Source organism: Balaenoptera musculus, chromosome 2 (assembly GCF_009873245.2).
Source record: "Balaenoptera musculus isolate JJ_BM4_2016_0621 chromosome 2, mBalMus1.pri.v3, whole genome shotgun sequence".
NCBI classification, from domain to species: Eukaryota; Metazoa; Chordata; class Mammalia; order Artiodactyla; family Balaenopteridae; genus Balaenoptera; species Balaenoptera musculus.
The window spans coordinates 3124784-3137415 of NC_045786.1; the positions used below are offsets into that span (position 1 = coordinate 3124784).

The 12632-nt window shown below is 38.2% G+C and overlaps 1 protein-coding gene across 4 annotated transcripts in view; it reads left to right on the forward strand.

Moving 5' to 3' along the window:
• The window catches only part of ZEB1 (zinc finger E-box binding homeobox 1), a 195530-nt gene that overhangs the window by 109932 nt on the left and 72966 nt on the right, over window positions 1–12632 (forward strand). For all 4 annotated transcript variants that reach the window (XM_036841614.1, XM_036841616.1, XM_036841615.1 and 1 more), the window contains exon 2: window positions 5599–5799. In XM_036841614.1, the coding sequence (XP_036697509.1) occupies window positions 5599–5799 (201 nt within the window). The remainder of the gene's footprint in view (window positions 1–5598; window positions 5800–12632) is intronic.

Genomic DNA, 12632 nt, shown 5'->3' on the forward strand with positions numbered 1-12632 from the left:
CACAAAATTGGCTGAACCATGAGTGTTTATTAAAACCTCACGTGTTCCTAGGGCTTGGAGCACTCTGCAATCACTGTGATGCCTTTTTTAAAGGGACTTAAATATAAAATTAGGTAATATACACATTGTACATTATTTACTAGATTACTTGTACGTTATATTAAATATGCATATTATATCATAACTTTATGCAGTAAATAATGTAGATAGTAAGTTAATATTCTCTATACATTAGGTCAGAAGCCAGATGAACAACTGCTGACTGCGTGTACTGAGTGTAGCATTTATGGGCAGAATGGCCTCCTCTTTCTTGGAGTAATATTCGCAGAAGTCTTCTATAACCTTATGAATTGTCAAATAACCTCTCCTTTCTATTTCCTGTGTTAATTTACAAGTCATTTTCCTGAATTATCAGTAACACTTAAATATACTCACTGACTTCACTGAGAAAAAAAGAAGTGTGGCCTCAGATTCAGTCCAGCAAATAATTCTGTACCTACCGTGTGGAAGGCAGTGAGTGTGCCAGGGACTCTGCTCAGGACAAGAAAAATAGATGACCTGACGTTATTTTCATCCCAGTGATGTTAAGGAGTAACGGAAGCACTTGTGCTGGTCCCCACCTTTCTCTCCGCATTTCATGCACTCATGCCTAAACCATGTTGTTCTCAGCCTAGTGCAGACACGTGTAAAATATTCTGCTGCTCAATCCAACTATAATCTTGAGCAGACTTGCAGTGTACCTCTTTTTCTAGGTCTTTCTTAAATTACGCCAGTAGGTTAGACTGATGTATATGGAAGAGTTTGTTAGGAGGAGTCTGTTAGTTTTGAAGGACCAGTCTTAGGTCTTTTCCTAAGAGAGGTTTTATCTTTCTTTTCTGCCATGCGGATGTGTGTGTGTTTGGGGTTAGGTAGGAATGAGTGGGGCGTAATTAAGCACAATATACTCCTCCTCTGGAAGGAAAAACACCTTTGTACATCCGAAAATACGTCGAAACGTGGCCTTACCTGTGGCTTTAACCGACACATGCCACCGCTGTCACCTGACAGGAACCGAAAACCTGTGAGTCAGACCTGACCACCGCCCACTCCCCTACCCGCCCGTAGTCTCCCGCTTATGTGCAGGAACCTAACCTGCTATTCAGAGCAACTGTAGACAGTGTCTGGTGGGGTTTCTATTTGTAAAGCCTTCAGATATCTTCGTGATGGAAGTTGAGATTGTATTGCTCTCTTCTTGAACTGTCTTCATCTAATTTAGCTAGTTCTTTTATTATTGTACATTACTTAAGAAACAGATACATAGGAGTTTAGCGCGGTTGATACGGTGCTACATGCAATCAATACTAAAAATAATATGCTATGTGCTAGTCTTTTAAAGTTTATTGATTATAATGATGATATTACCCCATGGTATACTGTTTGTTATATCATTTTGAGATTCTAATGGTTAAAATTCTTTAGTCATTTGCAAATGTTTTTAGTGCCAAATTGTTAAGTATGGGATTACAGGGCCCCAGCATAGGCTAGACACAAAAATACAAGTTTAAAAATATTTATCATTAGTGCAACCATCTTCTGTCAGCAGGCTTTATATATAGCAGTAAAAGTATATGGGTTGTGGAATCAGGCAGACCAGGTTTGGAGTCCAGCTTTTCAACTTAGTAGCTACATAACCTCAGACACGTTACTCAGCTACTTTTTTTGTCTATAAAAGGAAGCTATAATAGTACCTACTTGTTAGGAATTGTTGTAAAGCTTCAGTGAGGTGCTGCTGCTGCTGATGGTAACAGCAGACACGTCTGTAGTCTTCACTGCCTACGAGATGCTGATGTGATAAGCGCAGTGCATTTCTGAGTCACTAGCTCCTCACAGCCACCTTGTGCAGGAGGCCCCGTTACATCTGCGTTAATGTTAGCGAATGACACACACACGAGCCACCACCAAGAGTCAGCGTGCCCTTATCCCATTCTAGAATGCATTGAAAATGTTACTATTTGTGTATTATAAATTATATTTAAAGATTTTTAAAAAGCTGTTTCCCTTTTCTGTTCCTTTGTCTTTTCTTTCTTAAACTGTTATTATTTCAATGAAAACTCAGAAGCAAGAGGTGATGATCACCTGTGATGGTTAATAATATTCCTCTCTTTAGATAAACTATATTATTTTTTTAGCCAAAGGGTGCAACAGTGTAGAGATATGGAGATAGATGGGCACAGTTGAGATCACTGACACTCTCACTGGCTATCAGAATTTATAAAGGTCCTGTATTATTCTCTATGCTTTTTAGTGCTGGGGCTGTACTTTTGAGATTAGATCTGTAGATCCACAAAAGGATAGATCCAGAAACACAGGGAGGCTTGCCTGTTATCTGAGTTATGATAATTAATGTAAGTGATTTGCACTACTTTTTCTCTCCACTAAGTGACTTTGAAGTAGAAGACAGTGTGAAGTCTTGGAAAATAGTTATTGGTCTTTTTTCCATCTTAGCCAGCAAAATGTATTGCTCTTCTGGATTTTTCAAGTTTTATACCACTTATTCAAAACATGCTTTAGGAAAATTCACAGGATAATAGTAAAATATATGCCGTCTCTGTGTTTTGGTTATTTGGCTTATAATCTTCCATACCACAATGGCAGCTTGTACTGGGGGGCAGGAAGGAGTTTTGCTAGAGTCCTAGAACAGTGACAGGTATTCTCAGAGGACTTCAGGCTACAGTTGACTCAGACAGAATAAAATAGCTCAGAGTAAAAAGAACTCAATGAAAACTATGAAGCATGCAAGTAAATATTTGAACCATAATGCGTACATGTCTTAAAGCCCAATTTTTGGAAAATTTTCAAGCCTAGAATACTCTTAAGTGTGCATGTAAATATCGAGGGTTAACAAAAAAAAACCTACAGCTAACAAAATTGATAATGATAAAGCTAAACTGGAGTATACTTCATTAAAAGGCAAGAACAGCACCAATATAAACCCATGGCCAACTCAAGACACTGAAGAAGCACTGAAACCTCCCTTCAGAAAATAGTAGGAATTTCAGCTGTCTGTGAATGTCCGAGCGCGATGAGAGCTTTGCAGTGAGCCAAACCTTCCGTGGCATCCAGGTCTAGTGGAATACAGAATCGATTAACCCTGAGGAAACACTAGCTGTGTTCTAATTTTAGCTTGTGGCATAGAAGTGCCTTTATATACTGTCCCAACTTTCAATGACTTTAATAAGTCATTCAGTAGGCTACTAATAAGGAGCCCTTGACAGTAAAAATAAAGCCAGTAGCATTGTGCATCATTTGCCAGTAAGATCCCTCATTCAAATACACACACACACTTGTATCCTACTCTCAGTTAAAGGTTCATTGGGAAACCCTTTTCCAACTGCAGGCTGTCCTTTGAGAATCACGCTCTTTACCCACACACACAGTTTCACAATTTACATTGCTCCTGGTGTGGCTGGAGTGCAAGGAATTCCCTGTGTTTCCATATCTACTTCATAAGTTTTCCTTTGACTCAGCAATTCCACCCCTACTAAATGTATCTGACAAATGTATTTAAGGAATGTCCAAAGACATATTTACAAGAAAATTTATTATGACGTTGTTGACAATGCTTAAACACTGGAAACAAACTAAATTTTGTCCACAGGTGATTGGTTAGGTTATATCTGTTACAGTGAAATGCTCTGTAGTCATCCAGAGGAAAATGGGAAAGCTCCACAGATGCTCACATAGAAAAGTTTCCAGGATATGTAATTAAGTGGCAAAAAACTAAGTGGCAGAACAGTATAATGTGATCCCATATGTGTGTATTTTAAGTATGCACACATACACTTATGTATAGGATTGATATTAAATACGTGATATGTGTGTGTAAGGTGAGGTCCGTGTTACAGTTAAATAGGATAAGGTATATAAATGCTTAGTGTCATGCCTGCCTGTGCATGAATTAATTAATAGACCTTGCTGTTATTGTTACCTTGAAAGAGTGAGTTGAGGAAGGAAAAATTGGGAGAGGGGGATTTTACTAATTTTACATGTTTTGTATTGTCTGAATTTTTTTACAGTGACATGTATTACTTTTACATTAAAACTAGAGAGAAAACTATTTGCTCTTGGGGCAAGATCTGGGAAACTGTGTTCACATTGAAGTATTACAGACACAACAATACTTGACACTTCTCTTCAGATACGGAAGAATTCCCAGTGGGGGCAGAAGAGTAGCTCCGGTGCTCTTTTGGACAGAGGGGTTTTCCCAGGGTCTGTCAGAGCAGTTTTGGAGACATGGTTATTAGTTCTCGCCTTCACATACACATCCATGCTTTTGATTGTGTTTCTTCTTTTGTGTTCTTGGGGGTGTGTGTGTGTTTGTATGGGAAGGGGTATATATATATATATATATATATATATATATATATATACACATATCATTTAAGCGCTTAGGTGATTATCTTCTTTCAAGAATGCTTGGAAAATTTAAGGAAGAAATGGAAAGAATAACTGGAAGTGATTGTTGCTTAGCTACGTAAACAAAGCTTTCCTTTTCTCCCTTCCTCTCACACTTATCTTAGCAAGTAAGAATCACCCGGCTAATTGTTGAAAAGAGGTATTCCAGTGACCGTACCCCATGAGGTTCTAAATGATTTATCGCATTAGAGTGACTATTACAAGGACTCTGAAGAAAAAATATTGACTAGACTATATAATTTGTTTTGGTTCTGTGAGCTGTAGTTATTCAGAATTATTATATGTCTTTATAATGCTGGTGTGTGAAAGTTTATTGAAGCTCATTAAAAATGTGGAAAGGGTGCCCGTTTGAAAACTGAATGTCAGGGGTTTTTTTCCTTCAGAATGACGGACTTATGTATAAACGTTACTTAAATCATGTCTTAAGTATGTGGGAATTTGGTTAAATTGGTTGATTCTTTCTAAAGTCAGTGTGGAATTAATAGGAAATGCATGGGCCTAATTGACAATTTGAAAATACCTTCATTGTGTTAAACTTGATGATGCATTGCTATTTTATTAGGAGAGATGAACTCTTTTCTTAAATTGTAATGCTTTAAAGATTTGAAGCCCTTGTTCTACATAAGCAGCATCATGTCATATAAGCTCATTACAATTGGAGAAGATGTTTGATGTAGTGGTTAAGGACACAGAATATGGAACCAGACTCCTAGGGTTCAAATCCCCACCCTGCCACTTCCTAGATGTGTGGTCTTGGACAAGATACTTACCTTCCCTGTGCCTCGGTTTCCGCTTCTGTAGAACAGGGATATAAGCAGTAGGCGGTAGGTAGATCCTGTGGTCATAGGGCTGCTAAAAGGTTGTTGTAAGAATCAGCGAGTTACTCTCCATAAAACGCCCATGCGCATAGCTAAGCATTTAATAAGCGTGGCTACTGTTTCTTGCCTTTTTGTCCAGCTAGTATCTAGTAAGTGCTGTGTGCGTGCATGTTATCAAATAAATTAGTTGCTTACATTTTACAGTCTAAAACTATTATTGAACGCCAATGTTTTAGGTACTTCATAAAATTTCTTTGTACTAAGGTGTGAAAACCAGCTTTTATACTAGTTGGTTTTGATTATTTGTTTCTTGTTTGTATTACAGTTACAAACTATAATACTGTGGTAGAAACAAATTCAGATTCAGACGATGAAGACAAACTCCACATTGTGGAAGAAGAAAGTATCACGGATGCAGCAGATTGTGAAGGTGGCGTGCCAGAAGATGACCTGCCAACAGACCAGACAGTGGTACCCGGAAGCAGCGCAAGAGAAGGGAATGTGAAGAGCTGCTGGGAAGACGACGGTGAGTTTAGTTTTTCTGGTAATGTTCTATTCTCTGGATTTTTTTTTTTAACATCTTTATTGGAGTATAATTGCTTTACAGTGGTGTGTTAGTTTCTGCTTTATAACAAAGTGAATCAGTTATACATATACATATGTTCCCATATCTCTTCCCTCTTCTTTTAAAAAATATATTAACTGAAACGATAAATTGGATGAAAAGTTTGAAATGAACTGTAATTTATTTGCCGTTAATCAGTAGGAGGTCTCCTTCTACTTACCAAAAAGTAGATTCTAAAGTCAGTGTGGGATTAATAGGAAATGCATGGGCCTGATTGACAATCTGAAAATACCTTCATTGTGTTAAACTTGATGATGCATTGCTATTTTATTAGGAGAGATGAAAGTTATTTTGACCATAACTTGCATGTAATATATTGATATTGAATTTTGGTAGTTTTTTTAAAACCAGAATCAAGCTTTCCCTATACTGTTGATGTAATTGAACCTATCTTTAATTTCATATTGTGACCTCAAATGAAGAATCTACTTAGAAACCAACAAAGTATATTTTGGTATAGTAACATTATAAGATAATTCAGTGTGCAAAAATCCCAAACGCAGGTAGATCATGGGAATATTTTTAGTGTTTGTAAGCATCTCCATCCCTCTCTCTCCCCCTCCCTCTCTTTCTCTCTCTCACATGGTTCTTTCACTTGCTTTAAATTTCTCCTCGAGTAAATCCTTTACAAAAGTAAAGCATGGTTGAGTGGAAGGAGCAATGAAAGTAAGGAGCCCTCCACTAGTGCCCTTTCAGTGAGCAAACATTATGTCTAACCTTCCTCCTCATCTGTCAAATGAACGTATTTTTTCTTCCAGCTCTAAAATGTCTCCTTTCTACTTTTCCCAATAAACTATTTAGCCTATCTTGTGAGAATTTAAGCAACAGTGGGATAAAAACAGAAGGATGTGGACGTGGCAGCTGTTGTGAATTAGAGGGATCGGGGATCGGGCTCAGGGGCATCAGCAGAGGCAAAGAGGAGCAGGTAAAGGGACCAAGTTCAAGGTCAGGCAGAGAGAAGCTGCCCAGCAAGATTCAAATTCAGGGAAGTCATCTCAACAGGATATCAAAACTCAGGCTAGACAGTCAGGGGAAATGGGTCAGGTATGCAGGTCCAAGAATCTGGGTAACCAAATGTGGAAGCTGAGATAAGAGTCCAAAGAGTAGGCACAGGGTGACAGGAGTTAACAAATTTTATAGCTAACAGAGGACCTCTGGAATCCCGTAATCAGCCCCTCATTTTATGGCGTTACTCATCTGTCCATTCAGCAGCTCTGCAGGAATGGGGTTGCAAACTGGAATAAGACTGTCTCTGTGTGAAAAGTGCTTACAGCTTAATGTGGGAGAGGGAAATAAGTCACAAAGTCATTATAGTTCGATGTAGGTGTAAATTTAAGAGTTATGTGGAAACACGAGGAAGGAACACGTACACCTGAGAGACGAGAAGTCCTAGAAGAATTTCCGAGTGAAACAGTGCTGGGCTTGAGTCACAAAGGACCAGAAGAGGTTCAGTAGGCAAAGGAGAGGCAGAGGAGGTGCTTGCAGCAGACGGCGCGACGTACGTGACACCACAAAGATGTGAACAAATGGGGCTGGCAGAAAATGAGCTCAGCGAAGTAAACAAGGGAAAGACTGTGAAGGGCATCATGTGCTAAGTCAAGGAATTTGAACTTTATCCTGGAAGCTGTGAGAATAACAGCACTGATATGTACTTTAGAAATAAGTCTGGTAGCAATATGGAAAAAGAATCCTAGGAGCAGGGGTGTCTAGAGGCAGGAGGTAGTGTCCTCAGTAAAGAGGCTTAATAGTTCAGGCAGTGATGAGGGTTTTTGAACTAAAGAAGCGGGCCTTGGGATGGGAATAAAAGGGAGAGATTTGACAGAAATGTAGAGGGTAAGATATATTAAATTTGGTTGATTCCATGTAATTCTGTGTAATTGAGAAAGAAAGGCTGACCTAACTCCCAGGTTTCTGGAAAGTAGAACCCAGAGAAGTTAACTTGCATGTTTATTATCACAGTTGGTTAACAGTAGGGCTGATAACCTGTTAAATTGTAATACTGAGCTCAGAACTTCGGGGAGCAACTGTTTCTTAAGTATTTACTGTTGGTAGCCAGAACTGATCCATTGGTGTCATTGATCCGAAGTCTTAATACAGAAGCAAGAAGGAAATGATTTGTCTGGAAAAGGGGGAGATCAGGAGAATGAGATAGAGGTAAAAAGAAAGATGAAAAAATCAATGAAGAGGTTCTGTTTCTGAAAATACATTAGGATAGATTATTTGGACCAGTGTTCTCACTGAAAATAACTAATGATATTAAATTTTTTAAAAAGGAAAGAATTCTTCTTGAAAGATTTAAAGAGCTAACTAGATAGTAAGACATTAACAGATTATAAATCTAAGTGGATACAGGAAGCCATAGAGGTCAGCAGAGCACAGCATAGAAGACTCTTTGGTCTCGAGGACATTTGCCTCACAAGGGTAACCTAAGATGTGGTTTTCAGGCCTCTGAGAAGAAACAAAGCCTTGGACCACCAAAGAGTTAGTAGCAGATCCTCCCCTAGTATGGACTACATCCTGACTATGATGAACTAAAAGCAAACCCTCTACCACCCCTGCCATCCTCAGGAGTTAGCAAACAAAATTGCCTTGACTAGGGATTGGGGGAGTGGAGGATTGTCTCTGAGAAACAGTAACCACAAGCTGTCATGCATTGCTTTATAGCTCAGATTCACATTACTGGGCAGCCTGATAAAGTTCAAGCCATAATTGAGTCTAAAGTGGACCTGCTGCCCTACCCATAGACACCAAGCAGAAGCAAAGCCAAATCTTTTGGAGGAACATACCTTCATCTTAGCACTGTAGAAGTTTCCCAAATAATTCAGCAAGAAGACAGCAACATGAGTGAGAATTACCAGAAACAAAAGGAAGCAGAAACTGACCCATAAGGACTTTAACTATCAGATACAGATTATAAAATGACTGTCATGTTTAAAGAAAACATATGCAAACTTGAAATTACCTGCTGTGGCAGAATAAAATACAGTAGAACCAACAGATTTTAAGAACCAAATATAACTTCTAAAAATTAAAAAAATAGAATAATAGAAATTCAAATTCAAAGGATAGGTTTAACGCTAAAGTAAACAGAGCTGAAGAAAGAATTAATGAATTGGAATATAGGGGGAAATTTATACTAAATGCAACTCAGAGAGACAGATAGAAAAATCCTGATAAGAGACATGAAGGATAGAATAGAAGTTTCTTCTACTCTTAATTCTAGGAGAAGAGAGAACAGGGAAGCAGCAGTATTTGAAGAGATAATGGCTAAGATTTTTTTCGGTCTTGATGAAGGACACTGGACCACAGATTCATGAAGTTCAGTGGATCTCAAGAAGAATAAATAAATCTATCCCCAGTCACATTATGGTGAAATTACAGATTATCCAGGACAAAAATAAAACTCTTAAAAGTAAACCCCCCAAATTCAGATTATGTTTGAGAGGGTGGCAGTTGGACTGACAGCTGAATTCTCTGTAAAAACAGTGGAAGCCAGACATAGTGAAAAGATGCCTGCCAATACAGAATTCTGTACTTCACAAAATATCTTTTAAGAAAGGAGGTGACGATTTCAGACAAGTTTCAGGCAATGAAAACAGAAAATGTGTTCTCAGTAGACCCTTATTAAAGCAAGTCTTAAAGAATATATTTTAGGCATGAAGAGAGAAATCCTTGATAGAGGTCTGAGGTGTAAGAAGAACAGAGAAAATGACAAGTACATGGTAAAGACAGATAAACAGATAGTATTTCCCATGAAAATACTCACAAAAAAAGTGGGTGTAGCTAAATTTATTTCAGATGATGTTGACTTGAAGGCTAAAAGCATTATTATGGATAACAAGATCATTTTATAATGATGAAAGATTAAATTCACTGATCAGATATTATTTTAAATGTGTTTGTACCTAATAACAAGGCCTCAAAAATATATGAAGAGAAAATAGACAATCTACAAAGAGAAAAAGACAAATATACAGTCATTGCTGAGGATTTAACATACCTTGGTTAGTCATTGATGGAATAATCACACAAAACCAATGAGGATACAGAAGATTTGAAAAGATATACGGACAGTGTACTTAGTAATTGCAAAATAAGTATTTTTTCAAGCTACTTGGAATATTTGTAAAAATTGAACATATACGGGGTCATAAAGCAAATCTCGACAAATTTCAAAGGATAAAATCATACAGGGCTTCCCTGGTGGCGCAGTGGTTGAGAATCTGCCTGCTAATGCAGGGGACACGGGTTTGAGCCCTGGTCTGGGAAGATCCCACATGCCACGGAGCAACTAGGCCCGTGAGCCACAACTACTGAGCCTGCGCGTCTGGAGCCTGTGCTCCGCAACAAGAGAGGCTGCGATAATGAGAGGGCCGCGCACCGCGTTGAAGAGTGGCCCCCGCTTGCCGCAACTAGAGAAAGCCCTTGCACAGAAACGAAGACCCAACACAGCCAAAAATAAATAAATAAATTAATTAAAATCATACAGAGCATATTCCTTGAACACAATACAATTAAGCTATAAAATAAGATAAATAGAATATTATGTTTGGGAGTTTTAAGGAACACACTTTTGAATGTATGTTCATGGATCAATAAAGAGATCATAATGAAAATGAAATATTTTGAACTGAATGGTAAAAATATTCTATATCAGAATTTGTAGGATGTGGTTAAAGCAGTTTCTAGAGGAAAATTTAGAGCTTTAAGTACATATTTTAGGAAAGTGTCTGGCTAAAAGTTAATGAACTAAGCATCTAAAGAACTTAGAAAAAGAACAGCAAACTGAGTTGTTTGAAAGTATAAGAAAACAAAACAAAATAAGTACAGTTAACTCTTGAACAACGTGAGGGTCAAGGTGCTGACCCTCCTCGCAGCCTAGTCAGCCCTCCGTGCTTGCAGCTCCCCCCCCCCACGTGTGTGGTCCCCGCTGTGTGTACTGTCCCCCCATGCCTGCAGTCCCTCAGTGTGTGCGGGTCCCCCCGTTCGTGCAGTTCCTCATCCATGGATTCAGTCAACTGCAAATAGCTTAGTATTGTAGTATTTACTATTGAAAAATGTCAGCGTGTAAGTGGACCTGTGCAGTTCAAACCTATGTTGTTCAAGGATCAACTGTAATATAAAATTGAAAATAAACCTACAGGGGACTTCCCTGGCAGTTCACTGGTTAAGAGTTTGCCTTCCAATGCCGGGGGTGCAGGTTCGATCCCTGGTTCGGGGAGCTAAGGATCCCACATGCCTTGCGGCACGAAAACTTGTACACTGATGTTAGAATTAGAAGCTCTATTCATAAGTTCCAAAAATTGGAAGCAACCCATTGTCCTTCAACAGGTGAAAGTGTAAGGAAACTGTAGTACATTCATGAAATGGAATACTACTCCGTGATGAAAAGGGACATACTACTGACACAAGCAACAACTTGGATGAATCTGAAAGGCCTTATGCTAAATGAAAGAAGCCAGTCCCAAAAGGTTGTATACTGTTTGAGTCCACGTAGCTTACATTTTCAAAAAAGACAGACTGTATGCTGGATAACAGATCAGTAGTTGCCAAGGGCTAAAGGGAAAGTGTGACCATAAAGGGATTGATAGCACCAGGGAGTGCTGGGGATAATGGGACTGTTCCGTGTCCTGTTTTTGGTGGTGGTTACATGAATCTACGTGTGTTAAAATTCATAGAACTGTACACCAAAAGAAAAAACAGTAAATTTTTCTACATGATAATTTGATACGTGTACATATGTGTGTGTGTATATATATATATAAATTTTTTCCTCCTCTACAAAGAAAACTAGCCCAAATGACATCACTGGTAAATTCTTCTAAATATTCAAGGAGATAATAATTAGAATTTTAGACAGTGCTTCCAAAGACTAGTGTAAGAGAGAAGATTCCCCAACTCTTTAAATGAGGCTACCATAATCTTGATACCAAACCAGATAAGTATAAGAAAGGAAAATTACAGACTTGCTCAGAACACAGACACAGAAATCCCAAACAAGATATTAGCGATACAGTATACATGCATGTACGTATATGAAATGCAAGGTCAGAATAACATTTAAAACAATTTAGGGACTTCCCTGGTGGTCCAGTGGTTAAGACTTCAGCTTCCAATGCAGGGGGTGCGGGTTCCATCCCTGGTCGGGGAGCTAAGATCCCACATGCCTTGTGGCCAAAAAACCAAAAAATATAAAACAGAAGCAATACTGTAACAAACTCAATAAAGACTTTAAAAATGGTCCACATCAAAAAAAATCTTTACAAAAATAAAAATTAAAAAAAAAATTTAAAAATACCACTTTAACCCAGACTTAAGGAGAACACTCAAAATTCACTTCAACAGACAGAAAAAAAAAAGTTTATTAAAACTCAGTACCTGTGAATGGATATCATAAAAACTAATGAATTAGGTACTTCCTTGATCTAAGGAAGTATGTCTGTGTAAAGTCTATCACAGACATCATGCTTAATGACAAAATGATGAGAACATTTCCTTGGTGATTAGGACGTTTACCGCTCTCCTCAGCCGCCTTCTGGAGGTGCTGCCAGTGCAGTAAGACAGAACAGACCCAGAAAGATAGCAGTTAAAAAGGAAAGAACAACTCTCGTTATCTACAGACGATACAACTGTATATATAAAAAAGAATCTACAGATAAATTATTAGTACTAGTAAGAGAATTTGACAAATTTGCTGACTACAAATGATATACTGAATTTAAAGTCATCCTTAT